The sequence below is a fragment of the Ylistrum balloti genome, unplaced genomic scaffold (genome assembly GCF_031769215.1).
Source record: "Ylistrum balloti isolate Yb309-2 unplaced genomic scaffold, AGI_CSIRO_Ybal_v1 Utg370078, whole genome shotgun sequence".
NCBI lineage: Eukaryota > Metazoa > Mollusca > Bivalvia > Pectinida > Pectinidae > Ylistrum > Ylistrum balloti.
The window spans coordinates 1,625,893-1,649,618 of record NW_026782116.1 but is presented as its reverse complement, the minus strand read 5'-3'; the positions used below and the strand labels follow the sequence as shown (position 1 = coordinate 1,649,618).

The 23,726-nt window shown below is 35.2% G+C and overlaps 1 protein-coding gene across 1 annotated transcript; it reads left to right on the top strand.

Moving 5' to 3' along the window:
- Positions 1–90: 90 nt before the first annotated feature.
- On the top strand, positions 91–22,007 carry LOC132549844 (RNA-binding protein Ro60-like). Its single transcript, XM_060213819.1, has 9 exons — positions 91–202; positions 510–1,037; positions 11,991–12,211; positions 13,236–13,387; positions 13,592–13,718; positions 14,277–14,549; positions 14,937–14,978; positions 15,246–15,418; positions 17,325–22,007. Exons 2-9 carry the CDS (start codon positions 527–529, stop codon positions 17,455–17,457), a joined length of 1,632 nt encoding a protein of 543 aa, XP_060069802.1. The 5' UTR covers positions 91–202; positions 510–526; the 3' UTR covers positions 17,458–22,007.
- Positions 22,008–23,726: the final 1,719 nt, after the last annotated feature.

The window sequence follows — 23,726 nt, the reverse complement described above, 5'->3', positions numbered from 1 at the left end:
TCGATTATAATTTTTGCTTATGTTGTAAGCGGCACGGCGATTCCTGTGACGTAGACCACATCGGAAGTTCGCCCCATCGTCGATGAGCTTGAACTGCGATGAGCATGCTGTAAATTCCTGAAATATTTCTCCCATTCCACTGTCTAACGTACCTGGCAGTCGTGATATCATTATCGACGGCGGTACTTTTAATTATACACAGGTGAAGCGTTGTTTTGCGTCTTTATATGAGCAAATTTATCATCTTTTGGAAGCACATCACTGATCATTGTTTGCATGTATATTGGCACAGGTGTACACTCGAGCTCCTGTTATTGAAGTAACTGTTTGTAACGTCTGTCTATAGAGCATATCTTGCATTAAATACGATTATTTGACATTGTATGCTAGTAACTGTTGCTTACTTGGCGATAATTTACATGTACATATAATGTAAAGAATTCATAGTATGGCAATGAAGATTTTTTTCCAATATATCACAATTTTATAATGTTGTTCTCCCATTCTAGGAGGAAGTTCGGTGACCATGGCTTCGCCAGAAATGTGCAACTTTGATGCATTCAAAAGATTTCTTCATTTATGTACTGATGGAGCAGTGTATAAAGTTATCGGGAATTGTTGTACAACCGAAAAAACACAATTTTTAACGGAGTTGCTCAATGATCACAAAGGAAAAGAGATTTTGACGGAAGTTTTAAAATGTCACACAGAGAGAAATTCAGTGAAAAAAGACACATTGCTGTTCACTGTGGCACTATGTGCAAAGTCTACAGATAAAGATATAAAACAACAAGCATATCAAACATTCCTAAAGATATGTAAATCTCCAAGGGAATTATTTCAGTTTTTAAGTTATCAAAAATCATTGACAGAAAATACTAGAGGATGGGGTAGGTCCCTAAAACATGCAGTCAGCCAATGGTATAATCAACAAACACCACTAAGTTTGGCAGAGAGTGTTACACGCCAGATTAGCTACTGTGGCTGGACACATAGGGATGTGTTACGTCTTGGTCATATAAAAGGGGCAAGTGATGGTAAGTTGAAAAATATTTTAGAGTGATTGACTGCTGTGTTGTTGTTTTCATGCTCTGTTGTCGTTTTTAAGCCAAGATTTTTCTGTATTCAGCTTTAAAACTGTAATCAGAAGCATACAAAACTTGTTCATCTGATTCAACTTTTGAAGCAGTTTTTGTACAGAAATTATAGAAACAAGATATTCCAAGATTTGTTGAAAATGTTATATCAAATTTTACAACAAATACTTCTATATGTATTCAAATCTACACAACCAAGTACACATATAGAAAATGACTACATTGGATATTTATGTAAATTGTTATGTGTAGTTACAGAAGCTTGTTTATTACAATGCCTCTGCAAGGATTCAAATCCAGGACCACTGACATACTAGTCTTTTGCCCAATGCTCTCTCTAGCCAGGCATTATATTGGGGTTAGCATATACTCCCTCAGCAGGAAAGAACATGTTTTCAAGTTTCCAGGGGTCACAACAATGCTTGTGAAAGTAACACCAAGTATCATTACCACAATCCCAACATGAATGTCACTATAACATAGGCCTTTTTATTTTATTGCCTCTGATTGCATTTAAATCTAGGACCACAGGCTTACTTTTCGTACACTCAACCTGTCAAATTTTAGAGAAAATCTCTAGCTGAGTGGTTTATTATGACTAAGAGTTACCAGGGTTACTTCATTGAAAGAGTGCATGAACCCATCTTCTTACCATATAAATTTATTTGATATGATTCATTTTTGGCACTGTCTGCTACACATTATAAAACTGTCATGGAATCAGATTTTGCTGAAATAAAGAAAGCTTTTTATAAAGAGATGCATGAGATGCAATACTGTTCAGTTCAATTGCTGGAACATTCAAGTGCCAAATTTGTTTTCTAGTTTTAGTTTTTATTCAGGACACTTATGATTAGCAAACAGTAAATAGGATGCCATTGTGAATTTAGTTTGTGTAATTAAAATATGTCAGGATTAGATATCAATAGAAAGGAGTGAAACATTTTATTTGTACAATATGCCTAAGTGTCAGATTGTAACTATTATTCTGCATCAAATGCTCTTAAGAATATAACTTAAGTGTGAAATAGAAATAAAAAAAATGTAAAAGTTAGAGTGCGATTGTTGCTGGCTTGCAATTTTCCTTTTCTCTATTGAATATGTTAGCTTGAGTTGTAGAGAATTATGCAATTGGTATGAGATGAATGTGAACATAATTGTCTGGGTTGGTAGTCTAGTGTAAAAGTTGTGTGAAGGCTGAATACCTACGATGTGGGCCAGTTAGGTACTAGTACACACTATAGGAGGGTATACTACAGTCACCGGAGTGTATGTACCACAACATACACAGTCACATCATAGGAGGGTGTACAACAGTTTTAGGAGTGTATCATAGGACAGTGTACCACAGTCACATCATAGGAGGATGTATAAAAGTAATTTTCAGGATGATATACCATGGTTGTGTACATCATTGGAGGGTATACCTACTGTCACATCATAAGAGAATAGTTTGGTCACATCAAAAGAAGGTGAGCGTAAGTCACTAAAACAGGATGTGCTGCAGTCATATCCAAGGTGTGTAATACAGTCACATCAAAGAAGAATGTACTACGGTCACATCACAGGAAACTGCTTTGGTCATATCAAAGGGTGGTGGACTACAGCCATATATGGAGGGTGTGCTGCAGTCACATCAAGGGAAAATGTACTACAGTCACATCATAGGAAATTGTACCACAGCTGCATTATGTAAGGTTATATTACAGTTGAATGAAAGGAGAGTGCGCTCAGTCACATCTAAGGGATGTACAACATTCCCATGAAAGGAGGGTTTACTACAGTCATGTCATAAGGATGTACAACAGTCATATGAATAGCAGGTGTACTAGTCACATCATAGGGGTGTATGTCATAAGGATGTACAACAGTCACATGAAAGGAGGGTTTACTAGTCACATCATAGGGGTGTATGTCATAAGGCTGTACAACAGTCACATGAAAGGAGGGTGTACTAGTCACATCATAGGGGTGTATGTCATAAGGCTGTACAACAATCACATGAAAGGAGGGTGTACTAGTCACATCATAGGGGTGTATGTCATAAGGATGTACAACAGTCACATGAAAGGAGGGTGTACTAGTCACATCATAGGGGTGTATGTCATAAGGATGTACAACAGTCACATGAAAGGAGGGTGTACTAGTCACATCATAGGGGTGTATGTCAAGGATGTACAACAGTCACATGAAAGGAGGGTGTACTAGTCACATCATAGGGGTGTACTTCAGTCACATTACAGGAGTACAACAGTCACATCATACAGGTGTACTTCAGTCATATCATAGGGGTGTACTTCAGTCATATCATAGGGGTGTACTTCAGTTACATCACAGGAGTACAACAGTTACATTATAGGGGTACAAGTCACATCAAAGGGGTGTTCTTCAGTCACATTGTAGGGATGTACTTCAGTCACATCATAGGGGTGTACTTCAGTTACATCACAGGAGTATAAGTCACATCATAGGGATGTACTTCAGTTACATCATAGGGGTGTACAACAGTCACATCATTGGGGTGTACTTCAGTCACATTATAGGAGTATAACAGTCACATCATAGGGGTGTACTACAGTCACATTATAGGAGTACAAGTCACATCATAGGGGTGTACTTAAGTCACATCATTGGGGTGTACTTAAGTCACATCATAGAGGTGTACTTCAGTCACATTATAGGAATGTACAAGTCGCATATAAAAGTGTACTACATACACATTAAGGGATGGATTACTACAGTCATATCAAAGGAGGGTGTGATGCAGTTACATGATAGGATTGTGCACATTCTACAGTTACATCAGATGTACATCTATGTGCTGTAAACATGATGTTATGATGCTACAATCACATACTAGGACACTTTATTACATTTAAGATTTGATTTAACAAAAATGGTGAACAATGTACTGTTGATTCCATTTGTAATTTTCACTTCATCACTTTCAATTTTCACAGAATACAATGTTATATAATTTTGTTTGTTTCATCACATGTGTGTTATGCTGTCTAGAGTAGTATATGTAGCTGTTGTGACTCATTTACCAAATAATTGTAGAAAAAACTTGTATGATATAACAGTATTTATTTTAAAAAACCTGAAAATTGAAATCTTTTAAGTACATATAGTAGATCATTAGTTGACATTTAAATCCACTTCAGATTTTGATTAACTATAATATTTCAACTGATATTTACATTAAAATCCTTGCTGTATCTGAATTGTAACTTGTAAATATAGTTTACTGGGTGTCTGTGAATGTGTTGTAGATTCCACTGTTGATTCTACATACATGTATATATATATCTGTACTGTTGTATCAGAAACACAGGCTTGTTGGTCCAACACATGTACTTCATAAAGCATGGGAGGTATTACTGCCTTCCATGGAGCTATGCACATGTACAGATCAACTGTGGCATAGCTTAACTGTGTAAGTTTAATATCAGCATGATTTAATGCACAGTTAAACTTTTGTGTGATGGACCTGCATATAACACTGGACACCTTATACAAGTATTTTTTGTTGATTAAATGCATTTACTATCATTATTGAAAAGATATTTTATGTACAGGAATATCGCAGTCCCAGGATTAAATAGGTTACTGATGACATGATAAGTCATCAATCGGTACCTTATATTGAGAACATCAGTGGCCACACATTAATACACACATAGCAGAATATAAGACCCTTTAGTTATCATTTAACTGAATTGAGTTTGTATCATGTTGGACAGTGCTGAGTTATTGGCAGAATTTAAATTCTTGTTGTAATTATCTCCCCTTGTCAAATTCTTCCAGATCAGCATTTGTCTGTTTGCCATTCATGGCCCCATTAGCTCAGCGAACATGCAATTTGTTCTGCTCAAAATTAAATGTACTGTTTTTAACTCCCATAAATGAGCGTTCACTCTCAAATAGGAAAGGGCATGTCTGTTTCATTTATGTATTGCCCCTTTTTTATTTGACTTCTGTAATTGCCAAAAGTCAAAGGTTAACAGAATGTCCCATATTCAGAGTGACATTCCTTTGTACATGTATGGGGCTGTTGTGATCGAGTGGTTAAAGTGTCTGACCTCTACCTCTTGGTTGTGGGTTCGAGATCTATGTGGGGCAGTTGCCAGGTACTGGCCGCAGGTAGGATCTCCAGCTTTCCTCCACCACCCAACCCTGGCATGTCCTTAAATGACCCTGGCTGTTAATAGGACATAACAAAATAATAGTAAACCAACAAACTTTCTACATGTTTGATATTGAAGTTTGTTTAGAGGTTTGACCTTTAGACTAATAGGTATATGCTGGGCTAGTTTGTGTATCTCAGGAAGAAGCAAACTGAAAACCTGGATTGTCTTATATTATATCAGCTGAAATAAAGGATATACCTATCATAATCATTCTACAATAAACATAAATAGATACATCTTACATGAGAATCTGTAGATGAATTGAAATTGTAAATAAAGCTTTGATGGGATCAACAGAAAACTGTGGATCAAGTTTTCAACATTCTCTTTTTCTTTATTTATATATATGTTGTGTTAACTCAAAATTTTGATTTGGAAAACTGTTTAAATCACAAATATGTATTTGTTGTGATGCACAGTGTAAATGATTTAGAAGCCTTAGAGTGATTGTTTATAGGACTGCTGTATTTTTATCTCCGTATTGATTCCACTGTTCTACAGAGCATTATACTTCCATTGATGTAATCTTGCCTGGGTACCACTTCTGGTACGCAGCTGTTCACTAGCTATCACTGTTAAGTTGTCAGTATGCATCACATTCTACTTGCTGTAAATGGACACAACTTCCTCTTTGCCAGAAGGGTCTGTCTGAAAAGTTTTACTTCTATGGTTCTTAATGCACATGTATATACAAATAAAGACCATTTGTTTTAATTTTCAGCTGTTAGTAACAACATATATTTGTGGTAGAAAATGTCTATCAAGGACAGTTGAGAACTTTTGAAAAGTATAAAATGATCTATTTTTGTGAAAATCTTGATAAAAATGTTACTGTTTGCATTTGTTTGTTCAAGTCCTATTCCTCATCACCTCTGAAAATCATGACAATACGTTAATGTATTAACAAGGTAACTACTGCTAGTTTACAATTTAATGATCAAAATTGTTAATTAATTGCAATTGAAAGGCATCATCTGAATCAAAACTAAACAGTAAGATGTAAAACTGGTACACACAAAATGGACAAAAGTATATTTTTGCCATTTTTGTTTACATCACTAAATAAGCAAAACATTTGATACCAACAAAACATTCATTAAAGTTCAATATTTAAAATTCTTAGGAATGATAACTGGGGGTGGATCCATCATAAGGTATAAATTCATCATAAGTGAAAATAAATCCAACAGAGTACTTACTTTCAAAGGAGATAATAAACCAGGTTCTATGTATATATAACAAGAGACTGACTGAGCAATCTCTAACTGTCACTTTTTTGAAGATTTTACAATGTCTGTCACCACCAGGTGTTGACTGAGCTGCAGGCTCCAGGATACTCCAGAGATTACAATCACTTTCGCTCTCTCATTACCTTGAACATGTCATGGCAGAATTGAAGGTTCCATGTGTGACATTTTGTAGCAAGACAAAGAGATTACTGTAAATCACTGATATTTCACTTGGTATTTATTTTCATGTTAATACACGAGGAAAGTCACTGATTTCATTTATTTGTACAAATCCCTTGAAGATGCCCTTGTTATTCCATTGTTAATTTGTTTTCATTTACACTTCTGTTGAATTTATATATACCTTATCATAGTATCACAATCAAATCTACTAGATATATATTACTTTCATATTCAGAAATCTTCAGAACTCTGAACTTTCAAATGACACCCCAAAAAATGTTGTCATTCAAAATGTACAGCTATAGGTCAGAGGTTGTGCAGGTGTGCCACATAGATAAAAACATAAATGCTTGATGCAATTATTTTGGTGGAAAGGTGCTAAGGTATGAACAGTAACAGAGATTAACATGCAAAATATCAGTTTTATTGATTTTCAAAATAAACAGTTAAAGTCATTATTGCTTGGACATTTACAGTATAAATAGTATAAACATGATGCAAAGAGTAACTTAAAACACTGCACAATTTGTCTAGTCTATCGAAGTCCTGTCATCTTACCCTGAAAACAACTCCACTCTTTAAACCGAAAAGTGTATGAAGTGTTCCCATTCACTTCTTTTGTCTAAGTACAGATCTGGTTATGTGTCACATGACTAAATCACTTTTCAGGTATAGTAACATGATTCTCATAAACAAAATGGCCAATATAAAGCTATAAGTGGATTATATGGGAGTTTTCCAGAGTTTATGTCTCAAATAGCTCATCTTCACGACTTCAAAGTAATTTCTTGATCAACATTGGCAAAATGATGTACTCGCAAATGATTTTCACTGTCACATCCTTGGAGATTTTACAAAGTTTATCACTGCCAGGGGATGACTGAACTACTGGCTCTCACTGTCACATCCTGGGAGATGTAAGTTACAATGTCTATCATTACTAGGAGCTAACCGAGCTACAGGCTCTCACTGTCACATCCTGGGAGATGTAAGTTACAATGTCTATCATTACCAGGAGCTAACTGAGCTACAGGCTCTCACTGTCACATCCTTGGAGATGTAAGTTACAATGTCTATCATTACCAGGAGCTAACTGGGCTACAGGCTCGCACTGTCACATATATCTTTGCCTCAAGTTGACTTAATTGCAGGCTGTCACTGTTTCAGCTAGGGGAGATGAAAGTTACAATATCTTATCAATCCCAGGTGTTGACTAAACTGCTGGCTCTCCTTGTTACATCCTGAGAGATTTAAGTTGCATTATGTATCACTAGATACCAGGGAATGACTGAGCAGGCTCTCTCTGTCACACCCTTGGAGATGTGAGGTACATTGTCTATCACTACCAGATGATGACTGAGCAGGCTCTGACTGTCACACCCTTGGAGATGTGAGGTACATTGTCTATCACTACCAGATGATGACTGAGCAGGTTCTGACTGTCACACCCTTGGAGATGTGAGGTACATTGTCTATCACTACCAGATGATGACTGAGCAGGCTCTAACTGTCACACCCTTGGAGATGTGAGGTACATTGTCTATCACTACCAGATGATGACTGAGCAGGCTCTGACTGTCACACCCTTAGAGATGTGAGGTACATTGTCTTTCACTACCAGATGATGACTGAACATCAGACTCTGACTGTCACACCCTTGGAGATGTGAGGTACATTGTCTATCACTACCAGATGATGACTGAACACCAGGTTCTGACTGTCACACCCTTGGAGATGTGAGGTACATTGTCTATCACTACCAGATGATGAATGAGCAGGCTCTAACTGTCACACCCTTGGAGATGTGAGGTACATTGTCTATCACTACCAGATGATGACTTAGCAGGCTCTGACTGTCACACCCTTGGAGATGTGAGGTACATTGTCTATCACTACCAGATGATGACTGAACACCTGGCTCTCTGTCACACCCTTGGAGATGTGAGGTACATTGTCTATCACTATCAGAGGATAATTTGGCAGACTTTACGAATGTGACAATTTAAAAGATATAATGTTCTGTTTATTTATAATCACTGACAGATTTTTTGTTAATTCTATTTCTTGAGATTTACTAGATATTGGTCATTCTGAAATTTCATTAGTAGGGCCCCCTTGGTCCTTTATGGTGCCTGTTTGATTATGTGACTGATCAGAAAAAACAAATGGCTGACAGGCAGCCATCTTGGATTTGGCAGTTTAAATTTATTATTGCTCTTTCTTAAGAGGAATTCAAAATAAAAGGCAAATACAAGAGAAAGAATGAAAAAGGTCCAACTTTTTATTGATTTGCTAACTGTATAGCAATACTTAGCCACAACTTAAAATATTTGTTTATCTTATAACCACAGGATGTGAATCATTTTTTGTGTGAAATGTTTCTATGAATTCAACATTCTGTGCACTTTGTCTTGCTTGAATGGACAAAAAAATGGTAACACAAGATAACTTTCCTTTATCAAGTGATGATATGACATTCCATCGTATGACGTCACAAGCTTGCTAATTCTTGTTTGACAACAAATGTATTATCTGATGTAAGATGAATGCCCTGGCCTCTCACTGGTTATGATATAACATAACATCCTTGTGCCTCACTTGATGTGATATAGCATGACATCCTGGCATCCCACATGATGATATAACATGGACCCCTTGACCTCTAGTTGTATATGATATAACATGGACATACATGCCTCTCATTGGATATCATATAGCATGACACATAGGCCACTTACTGGATATTATATAACATGAACATACTGGCCTGCCACTTGATATGATATTATCATCCGGACCTCTCACTGGATATGATATAACATGGTCAACCTAACCTCTCTTTGGATATAATAGAACATGACACTCATGCTTCTCACTGGATATGGAAAAAGATGGACACTGTAGCCTCTCAATAGATAGTAAATAACATGGATACCATGGCCTCTCAATGGATATGATATAACATGGACACCTAGCCTCTCAATGGATATGATATAACATGGACACCTGGCCTCTCAATGGATATGATATAACATGGACACCTGGCCTCTCAATGGATATGATATAACATGGACACCTGGCCTCTCAATGGATATGATATAACATGGACACCTGGCCTCTCAACGGATATGATATAACATGGACACCATGGCCTCTCAATGGATATGATATAACATGGACACCATGGCCTCTCAATAGATATGATAAAACATGGACACCATGGCCTCTCAATGGATATGATATAACATGGACACCATGGCCTCTCAATGGAATTAATGTTGAGTCCATGGCATACTCGTCTGACACTGGACTGATATATAATGTTTAATTAAAGTCATGCATATGCTGGCTTATGGCCTCTCCTTATCTTCTAACTGGGTTTGATAAAATGGCAACAGATACTTGGCCTCTGATGAAAGACATGTTTTGTTGTTTGGGCTTGAACAGTCAGGATCATTATTAAGCCAAGTCTCCTTTAAGTAGTAGATGGATACCTTACTGAATACCTTGCAGATATCTCACAACGTGTAATGAGAGCAATTTGTATAAATTGCCTTGCTCAAGGACACAACAGCACAGGACAATTTGTGATCTTAACTTCCCAAAAAACACAATCTGCCTCAGGAAGAGTTTGAACCACACACCTTGGTACTTGAATTTAGATTAAGATGCTCTAACATTGGAGGCATCCTCGGTCAATCTTGGTATCAATATGTAAACCAGCTACATGGCATGATATTGGAAAATATAAATTATGAAGTTAGCTAGAAAACAGCTGCATGCCTAAGATTTTAAAGAAACAGGTTATGGTTTTTACTGTGTACTTGTGATGACTTCTCTTTAGAAAAGGAATTACCATCTGTCTGTAGTATACACAGCGCAGAAAAGATATGTTTAAAAAAAACCTAAAAATCACCATAGAAGAAAAAACGTAAGAATTCTTGTCTGCTGCGATGTTCAACTGTTGTGAGGTTACAGAGTTATCCAGCATATGGTTGTAGTTAGATGAGGCCTCTGTATACTACACTTAAGAACATGGGCTAGAGGGAGGGGTGTCTTGTTGATGAATCAGAAATGGGCCTCCACTTCAGAAATGAATATAGTGAAACTTATAATATAGGACTAATGTCTGGGTCGTGAATGTTAACATTGGTGTACTCTAGTGTAGACTGATACTGAACTTGTAAATATATAAATATAAACAGTATTTTTATCATATAAATAGAAACAGCATCTGAGTGCAGTACCATTTTTTGGTTTATATGAGTTGGCCTGTGTTGAAAAGTGATGAAGAATTTCCTCTAGAAAACAGTTGGTATTGAATAACATTTGCATGTTTTCAAAAAATCTTTTGCGCACTTTATGATAAAAATAGATTTATTCTCTACAATATTCATATACGATATTACTTATCAAACTTATTCTGTCCAGTATGATACATGTATAATAGAACCACTATGACATCATCTTTTTGATATCATTAAAGGATGACATCACAGCATTGTTAAAATCTGAAGCTTTTATAAGTTGATTATATGTGTTTTGTTTATTGATGTCTGTGTCATATTAACTTTATTAAATTTTCCAATGACTTGATATGACACTTACCTAAATGCTTGTGTCACGTTAAATTCTATCACATAGCTACCTTGTTATCCATATTACAACATGCACCCATCACATGACTTTTGTGTTATTCACTGCCTGCCACAACACACATTAATATGACCCGGCAAACCTGTGATTGTTTGAAGGCTCCCATTGTTTCCTTTATGACTTCATAGCTTCATGGCATTGTGATGTTACCAAGGAAAGAGATAGAGAGTGAGAATAACACCAATTTAGATTGTTTGAAAAGTTTCTGACTTGTATGATAAAATCTTTGGTATTGTACATGTTAATTTTTAGTATTGTATGATCCTATCATTTCTATCTATGTGTTCAGGAAAATATCCTTTTTGCACATAGATTTGTATCTGTATATATTCTTAGTCATGGATATCTTTCGACCTCAGATCAAACTCTTATTTTTGCAATGTTTGAAATTTGTATACTAAATACATCAAAATACATAAACATTTCAGCTGTAACAGGAAATATTATCACCCAACTGTTTATTTCTCCCTTTTTGTGAAAACGCACAACAGACAAAATTAAACAGCGGCAAAAAAGTTCCCTGTATATACATACAATACAATATACACATTATGTAACTGAAAATGGGTTTTTGAATCATCAGTTCATTTTAAAATTTTAAAATATATTTGAAGTTTGCATTTGAAACTTTTCAGCTACCTGCCTTATCTTCAAATATCTAGTAAAAGGAATTGACGAGGCTAAGAAAGAATTTGACAAGGATGGAGCTTCTGAGGATGTACGGAAGGTGCTGGATTATCTTGTTACCGTGGATACCATAAAACACTCCACAGATGACCACCAGGTGGCATGCCTGGTTGAAAAACACAAATTTGGTTTGGAGAGTATACCTACCAAACTCCTTAATTCTAAAGAGGTACAGTAAAACCTATAATGAAACTGTTTGATGCAAAAATTTTGTTTGTTACAATAAAATAATTGTCATTTCATTTCTGTGGTCCTACCAAATGAGTCAGTTTGATAGGAATTTGTCCATATGGAAAAAATGCATTGAAAGAATTTTGCTGACATATTTTCATATCTCTATATTTTTGTCTGAAATGATGCAATAATGTATGAAGTCCAAGGTATTCTGTCTCTCTGGGCACAAAGTTGACTGCTGGCCCCATCCCCTTTACCTCGTCTGGTGAATATGCATATTTTGAAGGCCAAACAAGGTCACATGATGTGTGACGTCATAGTCCTACTTCAGCGATAGGAAGGCTCTTATTTACTTGATAAGACACTACTAAACAAGACATTTGCAATCATTAACAATTGTTTTAAAGTGAAACCTAGCTTAGTATACAGTGTATTGTATACATAATATATGTATATTATATTATATATGATGTATGACTGGAAAAAATAAAGTGTTTTTCTTTCTTTCATTATCTATTTACATGTATTTTGTTAAGGGAAGCCATGACAGGACATGACTATTGCAGTTGTGTGAACAGCCTTCTCTGAGATGATACATAGTCTAGATGCCTTGAATAATTAGAAGAAAAACTAGAGTTAATTGTTATATCTAACTAGGTTTTTTCTTTGTGTGAACTTTAATGATAGCAATGTCATTAAAATGCCAAGATTGATCGTTACATAATGCACATTTGTAGATGGACATTATTATCAACAGATCATAGGAATCAAATGTATGATCAGAAATCTTCTGGAAAATAACTAACTCTCGTCATATTTCATTATCTATTCTCAGAAATGGATAAATTTCAAGACCAAAGCTAGAGGTTGTAAGTCCTGGGTTCAATTCCTGGTTAAGTAGTTGATGATTGCACTTAATATGATGAATATAAACATTGCACTTGTTTAATCGGTTGTTAAACCAGGGGTTTTCCTTAAAACGAGCTCAATACATTACATGGATATTTTGTTTTGTACAGGTTTGGCGGGCCCTGATCAATGTTATTCCTATGACAACATTACTACAGTATTTTGGGAAACTGGCAGCTGTTGGGCTGTTAGAAGCTTCATGTGAAACCAGTAAAGTTTTGGTAGAGAAGCTGCAGGATGTTGATGCTCTCAAGGAAGGGAGGTAATCTTTTCATTATTGATTAACTGGGTGTAAAATTTGATTTGTAGACTTGCTGGTGAACTGTCTAATTAAGTACTTTAAGACAGACTTGTTTCAGATTCAAAGTGTACATTTCATTAAAATATTTGTTCAAGTTGTATAAGTGAATGTTTATCCAAATGAAAAAATATAGAATAAATTTTGGCAATTCCTTTTTTTGGATAGGGTGGACCCATTGTCTGTCCTTCTGGCCTCAAGAATATATGAACAAGGCAAGGGGGGCAAGCCCAAGTGGTCACGAAATGAGGAGATAGTTCATGCCCTTGACGCGGCCTTTGATTCTGCAATTAAGGTACAATCACATGAAACGATTCTTCAACAAATACTTGCTATATTTTATTCTGATGTGTTTAGATTATTTATTGGAATTTTCACTTAATTTGTCAATCTTTGTTTAGCACCATACATTTATACAGATATTTCTTGAAAAATGATCTTCATATTGTTATTTCCCAATGGAAACTAGAAAGCAATCTGAAGATCCTTAAGAAAAACCTTCAGTTTGGCAGGTAACTGATCATCCTTTACTACACAATGGATTAATCAAACCAGTGCAATCAATGTAAGGGAAAAGGAGTGATCAACATTTAATGTTTCTGAAATGTTTCTTTAAGCAGATAAACTAGAACAGGTTATTGTGTCTATGTTTGAGTGTATAAACTGACAATTTCTGTTTGTACCTTACATTCTTCATTTTCTTATTTGGTTGAAATTCTATTCAAGTATTTAGCATTTAATAAGTTGACATTACAGATCACTGTTTCCATAGTGATGGAAGATTTGATGTTGGTTTTAAGCAGTTTGGCCAGTTTTAGGAACCATAGCATTCTAATGCTTACTTTTCTCACAGAAAAACATGGAGGCTACGAAAAAACGTTACTTAGTGGCAGTGCGGGTAGGCGTGAGCAAGGGAAAGCTAGCAGTACGAGGGACGCAAGTCCTGTCCAATATCATTGCTGCGGCTGCCATGACATCAATGACTATGAAGAGTGAGGATAAGGTGGATGTTGTTTATTTTACCCGTAGTGTCACTCCCCTTCCTGTCAGTGCTGATTCCAAGCTCTCTGACATCTGTGATGAACTAGCCACTCAAATCATCATAGCAGACAACCTCCCAGAGCCTGTGAGTATGTCTGTAGATCATTTTACACAGGACAAATTTGTAGATAATATTCCATATGGATCTACAATATTTTTTAGCAAAATACTGTCTGAATACTAAAAATTGATTCTCAAACTATCTGAAAGAACTTTAATAAAATATATTTTGCATTAATGTGAACTTTGTGTTATTGTAGAGCTTTATAAATCAATTTGAAGCTTAAACATAGGAGTCAGATCTTCAATGCTTTTTCATGCTTTGTGTGGTTCATGAATCAATTCATCAGAGTTTGAACAATTTAACAAAGGAGTGACATCGAAGTCATGTTACACTGCACAATAGTTTTGCAATAAATTGCTGTGTAACATAATTAATATTTATTTCACCAAATAAATGGTTTCTTTCTAGGAGGAAGACAAGCCAAAAAATGATGAACCAGTATTTAGAGGGGTAAATATCAGACTGTCATTGTAATCAATAAACCCAAAAAAATTGCCCAAATGATCAATTAAACAAAACTGTTTCATCAATGTAAAAATCCACTTAAACAATCGTATTCAATTTTGTTTTGCAAAATTATTCTTAATATAGTTTTCATTTTTCATATTTAATGACTGATGATTTCACACACGTGACAATTCCTTGTATCTATGCAAGTGTTATCACCTGTATGTAGATTTTCAGAGACTGACTGCTGAATATAACTTTTTTCTGTAGGTACCTCCTCCACCATGTGACATTGCAGGACCAATCAAATGGGCCAGTGAAAACAAGAAAGCAGTAGACGTATTCCTGATCCTGACAGACAATCGGGACAAATCTACTGGAAACGTCTCCCCGCAGGATGCTCTACAACAGTATAGAAAAGATATGGACATGCCAAATGCAAAGTAAGTGTAGAGAAAACCTGTATATAGGGGCCACCTTTCCATAATGAACTTTTGTATATAGGGAATACCTTTCTATAGAGACCAATTATACATATGGATTCCTCTCTGTAGGAAACGCCTGTATATAGGACCTCCTCTCTGTGGGGAATACATGTATAAACACTTTCTCTCTGTAGGGTATACATGTATAAACACTTTCTCTCTGTACGGAATACATGTTTAAACACTTTCTCTCTGTAGGGAATACATGTATGAACACTTTTTCTCTGTAGGGAATACATGCATTAAACACTTTCTCTCTGTAGGGAATACATGTATGAACACCTTCTCTCTGTAGGGAATACATGTATGAACACTCTCTCTGTAGGGTATACATGTATAAACACTTTCTCTCTGTAGGTAATACATGTATTAAACACTTTCTCTCTGTAGGGAATTCATGCATTAAACACTTTCTCTCTGTAGGGAATACATGTATAAACACTTTCTCTCTGTAGGGAATACATGCATAAAACACTTTTTCTCTGTAGGGAATACATGTATAAACACTTTCTCTGTAGGGAATACATGTATAAACACTTTCTCTCTGTAGGGAATACATGTATTAAACACTTTCTCTCTGTAGGGAATTCATGCATTAAACACTTTCTCTCTGTAGGGAATACATGTATAAACACTTTCTCTCTGTAGGGAATACATGTATAAACACTTTCTCTCTGTAGGGAATACATGTATAAACACTTTCTCTCTGTAGGGAATACATGTATAAACACTTTCTCTCTGTAGGGAATACATGTATAAACACTTTCTCTCTGTAGGGAATTCATGCATTAAACACTTTCTCTCTGTAGGGAATACATGCATAAAACACTTTTTCTCTGTAGGGAATACATGTATAAACACTTTCTCTCTGTAGGGAATACATGCATTAAACACTTTCTCTCTGTAGGGAATACATGTATGAACACTTTCTCTCTGTAGGGAATACACACTTTCTCTCTGTAGGGAATTCATGCATTAAACACTTTCTCTCTGTAGGGAATACATGTATGAACACCTTCTCTCTGTATGGAATACATGCATTAAACACTCTCTCAGTATGGAATACATGTATAAACACTTTCTCTCTGTAGGGAATACATGTATAAACACTTTCTCTCTGTAGGGAATACATGTATAAACACTTTCTCTCTGTACGGAATACATGTATAAACACTTTTTCTCTGTACAGAATACATGTATGAACACTTTCTCTCTGTAGGGAATACATGCATTAATCACTTTCTCTCTGTAGGGAATACATGTATAAACACTTTTTCTCTGTAGGGAATACATGTATAAACACTTTCTCTCTGTAGGGAATACATGTATAAACACTTTCTCTCTGTAGGGAATACATGTATAAACACTTTCTCTCTGTACGGAATACACGTATAAACACTTTCTCTCTGTAGGGAATACATGTATAAACACTTTCTCTCTGTAGGGAATACATGTATAAACACTTTCTCTCTGTAGGGAATACATGTATAAACACTTTCTCTCTGTAGGGAATACATGTATAAACACTTTCTCTCTGTACGGAATACATGTATAAACACTTTCTCTCTGTAGGGAGTACATGCATTAATCACTTTCTCTCTGTATGGAATACATGTATAAACACTTTCTCTCTGTATGGAATACATGTATAAACACTTTCTCTCTGTAGGGAATACATGTATAAATACTTTCTGTGTGGGGAACACCTGTACATAAAACTTCCTCTCTAGGAAACAGTTTTATAAACTGATTCAGAAGTTGAGTCTTGGGGTATATGTAATGGCTTATATAAAGGTAAACTACATTGAGAATCAATACCCAGTCATTGCATTACTAAATAGTCTATACACATTACTTTCTACAGAATGGTGACGTGTGGCTTTACTAGTTCAACAATGTGGGTGGCAGAGCAGAATGACAAAGGGATGCTGGATATCGCAGGCTTTGATTTGACTGTACCAAACGTGATACATAACTTTGTGATGGACACTTATTGATGTGTAAAGACATTAATATAAAAGTCTGTTATCTGTGTAGGCAGCCATGGCCAGTCAGGCAATGGCCATGCTTCCCCCAGTCTTTAGTCATTATAAATACCTGTGTTCACAAGTGGATTTTCTTGGTATATGGATTAATGCTAAATGATATACTGTAAAAGTTGGTATTTGATTCGAATTTCATAAGAAACTTTGAAGTAAGAAGATTGCTTTTTTTACAGAAGTTAAAAAAACAGAGTATAGTTTACTCTTTTTACCTTTGGCATATCTATTTTTTAAGTTTATTCAATTCTGGTATATAGGGAAAAAATTAATCCTCTCAAACATGACAACTTTTACAGAAGATCATAGACACTTGACTATAATGGTCAGATTTCTTTCATCATGGAATTGAATTATGAAATTGATATTGATCTGTTATATATCAGTCGGTTTTGGTAAAGTTTTGTGTATTTCTGGGTAGTTTTTACACTTTGTCATAGTGTGGGGTTGGATTACGATGGGCATTATCCACTTATTACAAGGTACCATATTATTTTTGTTTGTTTTTTGTAGGATCTCTCTATTTTAATCCATTTACCTCAAACTTATTTAAATCTAATTCACTCTTTCTCTCATGCTCAAGACAGCTGGTTTTTTTTTAACTCATCCACATACAAGTCAGTAACTTGAAATGAAAGTAAAAAAAAACAGTTTTTAACTTGTATTCAAACTCAAATTATAAGCAAGGTCCTCAAAATACTGTGATGACATTAAATTTTTTTCTGGATCAAAGGATCTGGAGTAGATTGGGTTTTATTGTTCATAACATTGTACATGTACTTTAGATTTTCGCTGTCAGATGTTAATATCATCACAGCCACACTGTAGAGTATACCACTTTTGATAGTTTAAGTGACTAGTAAATATGACGTCTGTTCGGTGAATGATCTGATGTTGTAAAATAGGACTGTGGAGTTACCGATATCTCCTTTGTGTTGTAGAAATAGATTTTGCATACATCAAAGTGTTCTGCACATGACAAATACTCACTCCATGGGCCAGTCTCAGTTCTGATCTTTGCATGTTGAGAATACCTAAAAGAGTAAAGTTATCTCCCCTGTGTTATATACCTGTATTCACAAAATGTAAATTACAGTCATATGGAATAGAAATCTCTTTCAAGCATAACAGAAAACACATTGTGTTTGGATTCTGTCATTTGTATCATTATTGTTTCACTTGAAGACATGTTCAGTTATCAATCAGCTAGAGTTAGCATTTTTCAAGAGAATTGAAATATACTGTATTTAATTTCATATCAATTAATATTATTGTGCACTATACATAATTTTTATCTACTAATGTTTACTGTATTACAGATTCTTTTTCATGGATTACCAACATACGAAAACATTAATGATATTCTTTACAATTTAGTCTCCCAAAAGGCTAAGAAAAATCTGACAAAGGAGTCGCATTTAATGGTACATGTTTATCATTTTTTATATATATCAATGCCGTTTTGGATTGGAGACAATTTGCTAGATGAGTTGTTAATGTATGGATACTTCAGCTATCTTAAATTTATCTTAGGAGAAGTACTTTATAGTAAATCACCTTCTAAAATTATACTTATATATACATATAATCAAAATTATTATTGTTCATTCGACTTATCTAGAATATAGAGGTGAAGGAGTAACAGAATCTCAATAATCAGTTATAATCCCTTCTCATATTTTATTACCAGCAACATAGTGTTGATAAACTGAAAAAAAATATATTAACGTGTTTATCTGTATACCTATGTAGATAAAACCTCCTGCAAGAGGAATTTTATGAATAGTTCAAAGACATAAATATTTAAGAATCCACAAATGTAAAGGGTTTGTTATAGATATAACAGTGATCAGGCCATGGAGGCATGTTATTAAGATGTATTTAACTTCTACTGGAATAAAGTATCTCTAGATGCGAAACATTTATGTGACAACAAGGAGAGAGTAGTTTGTAACTGTCCTAACTACATCAGAAATGGGTTAAAAAATTGTGGAGGAGGTGGAGGACATGTGTAGATGATTGGTGTAACATTTGATTAGATTGCTATACAATAATATGATATAGGAGTTCCAGAAATATAATGTAACTAGCTAAAAACTGTCATCAGTAAATTAATAAACAATTTGGGTGATCTCCATGAAAAAACCAGCTTACAGTTGAAATAGGTTCAAGTATCTTTCATTACAGATTATACAAAAAAATTAACAAGTAGAACGGCATACACTGACTTTTCTATCAGTTGTACAGACGAGATCTGAAGGGAATGGACGTCCCATGGTGGACATGAATGTGTGGTTTATGTTTGTTTTGTGTTCCTTTGTACCATTGTCTGTAATTTGGCTTGGATATTTCTCTCGGCTTCTGTTTGAATTGGAAGTATTTATTGTTACCTGGTTGGAATAGCTCACCTGATATGAAAGTGCCTGTAAATTCATGTGATGGTACAGTTTTCTGGTGTTATATTTTTCCATTTTAAGAAAATACTTTTAGGAACTGTGAGGCGAAGGGCTCAGATGGTTTTTAAGCAAATGATCTTGACTTACAATATTATTGCAATGGTAGTTCTCATTAAAGAACTGTTAATGCTGTAATCAAAATACAAAATACAAGATTGGAATTTTACATTTGTACTGCTTGAATGACAGACTAGTGTCCAGGAAAATAACCCTTCTTGGCCCACATGGAAGGTCATCAGGTCAGGTATGTTGAAGATGAATAGAGCAAATATAGTTGGTGTGACATGAAAAAGGATGATGGGATATTCAATACAAACAACTTCTCATGACGATCAATAAATCTTGAATTATCATAGTTGGGCTGTAATAATTTTAATCATGAGACATCTAAATGATAACATAGCAGCAATCACAGAATTTTACTAACTGTACTCTTTGGTCATTGTTAACTATTACTTTACGGTTAACAATTTTTTTTTTTTTTATTAGGATGTCTTGTATTTCTCTACAAGCATTGACCTTGCTGATGTATTTAGTTGTATAATGAATTAAAGTCTAGACAGCCTCAACCCTAATTCAAATTAACAAAAGCCCAAAATGTCAAAACCTTCTTTTTATACTTTGGTACATTTGCAAACTGAAGTATGTTCTCTAAATAAATGATTCAATCTCCAAATATCTGATAAGCCAAAAAAGGATTTTTCAACACAGTCAAATAGATGATAAACATGCCCTTTGAGCCTCTTGCTTTCATTGGTTTACTGTTGTTTAAGATGATATATCACAGAAATATAATGAATAACATTGACAATAAAATTGATGTATATGTTGATCTACCTTACAGAGACAGCTGATGTCCAAAACTTTAATATTGTGCTATTGCTGGCTTTGGATTTATATGGCTATTCAGAGGAGTCTAACTTAGTTTTACTAGTCAACAATTTTGTACTACTCTCACTATAAATGTATCAATTTTTGGTTAGGGTATGATATTTTTCCTGCAGTTTTCCTTTATTTGTGTGCGTTTTTGTTAAGATTTTGCTCACCTCATTATAATTGTAAGGTAACGATTATCAAAATAAGCATTGTCCTCTTAATCCTAGAAATTGATAGTGTTCATTTTCCATAGATAATTTGTCAAAGTCTGCCTAGTGTCAGAAGTGGGATTAAGGAACATTTTGGAAATGTTTAGTTTTCATTGTAATTTAGAATGGTGAAATTTGTTTAAAGTTCTTTTGGTTTATGAATTGATCAGAACAGTTTTCTGAATAAGTTTTCACGCACACAATACAAATCTAGCCCGACTTTGAACAATCTTGAAATATTAGGGTAACTTGTTACATTACGTACATGTACCTACTAATTGTTTACCTGTGTTTGATTTGTTTTTCACCTGTTTGTGAGCCAGCAAGTGCCTGTCTGTCTGTCCAATTATATACCCCTGTCTTGTTACAGTTCGCAAAAAAACACTGATACAGCACATATTCCAGAATTCATACCAATATTGGTAATTGATTGATAGTTATTTTGCAAAATTTCTCAGAAATTTTATATGAAAAATGGTATGATTCCAAATATTTTCTGAATTGCATCTCCTCAGTACTTTTTTTGAGGAAGAGAGAAGCTGATTGCTTTACTGGAATATTTTGAACTGGTGTGAAAAACATTGTTGTGTTAGTAAGTTTTAACACATTTACAGGCATAATAATGTCTGAAATATGCAAGGTGCAGTGTTTGCCTGATGAACTTTGATAGGACATGTGGGATGAGTTTCTATGACAACCAGGGATGTCCACTTACTGGTATGCTATAGAATGTTTGCTCGTCCAAATGTTACATGCTCTAGCAATGCTAATCCTAACTATTGTAGAACATAATCGTGGGCAGACAGATTTCTGTGGAATTACTTTTATCCCATGGATGTTGAGCATTGGACCTGCCCTGGTATACCTTTTTTGTATAAGGAGCCATTCCCAAAATGTTTGGTTTGGTCTGACGAATAGACCTCTAATACAACACGTCATGGTCAATAAAACGCTTTGGCTACGTCAAGTGAGTTTTCTGTTGTGCATTGTATGTTCTTGAAATATGTATATAGCAATGGTGGTTTGCATACCCAAAGTATATGAAAATGTATAAAAACAATTGACTTTGAAGAACTTTAGATAACAAGTGGAGAGTCTTGGGTCATGCTGTAAACTTTGAAGTTTGTCAAAGGCATTTAGATCCGCTTGCTTTTATTGCAGGATCTTTGACATCCTGTCAAATTTGATTTCTTCCAGTTCAGCAAGGGCAATCAAATTTCATTTTCAAGGCACTATTATCTGAAACCTAAATATATCTCAATACACCACTCTGCTTTTAAGATATTGAAATACATGGGTTCACTATTCACCACTTTCTGGAATGTATAGGAGAAACTTCCAAAGAAGTCTGCTTTCATTCCCTGAAGTTGCCAGAATTGGTAACCCGAGAGGTAACTGGTGGACCAGTATCTTTCATTGGATTATTGGCCTTTAATCTAACAATGTTCTTTGATAATGTAACAATTGTTTTAATTTGTAAAGAAAGCTTCAGAATTCCATATATATTTAGGCCAAGCATCATTGAAGAGTTAAAGGCAGACAACTTATGTTGAGAAATATTGGTAAGTTCCCTTTAAAGGGCAGTGGGATCAATCGCCAATGGAACACCATTAGTAATTGGAATGAGCACCGTTTACGAGATAAACAGCATTGCATTATTGTCACATGCGATTCGTAAACAGGCATTCCAAGTAGAAGTTAAATGGACTTTCACGTGTTGCCCGAGAACATACCAAACATGCTGAAGTGGTGACAAATCATGTGATTTCGATGGCCAATCTAACACCTGCGCGTTATTCAGCTACATAAAAGTTTTTGTAACGCAACAGGTGTGTTATCCGCTGGAAAATGTCACAAAAGCCATGACATTTTAAGATGGTAGAATCACTGGCCTTAAAATTTCGTCGCAACACTTTGCAAAACGCTCTCCTCGTCGCCTCTTCACGCCTTTCGTCATCGTATTGCACACAAACTTAAACAGAGCATTGTTCTATTGTCGCAAGGCATATCGACGATGAACTCGGGTCTGTTGCGGTTTATTATTACGGTGACGTCACAACAAAATTAATCCAGTGTGTAGGACACAGCGCTTAGGAATCGAAGTGAATTAATCATACAATTATGCCATCACGGATGGTCATTTTGCAGGATGAGCCGCTTTGGATCATTTGTCTTAACACTGCAACCGAAATGCTGTGCCACTCGTCGCCGAGACTGCCATGTTTGGATCATGTCTTCAGCTCTTTCCCTCTATATTTCTGATAGTCGGAGCATAATGGTAAAGAGGATAAATAGATTTGGTGAATTCTCAGTCCTTAGAATCTGAGTTAGTCGCAGAAAACCTCGTGGATTTGGTAACCCCCTTGGATTTAGTAAAGTGACAAATGCCAATTTCTGGTATTGCACAAACGTCATTTTATTTGCTCTGATTTACAGGTATTTGCCAACATGCACACCTTGGAATACGATCGCATTTAGATATGTAAAAGTATAAGCCACAACCGTCGTTAAGATAGCTTACTGAAAGCGAAACGAATTAGTGACACAGGTAGATTATCTGTAAGATAACGGAAGATAACTGTTCATATCATATCCTACCTACCTACCTACCTACAAATGCTGCTGTTTCGGTTTCGATTTGTAGTGCACCTTTGTTATAACTATAACGTTTTGTCTCAAATAGTAT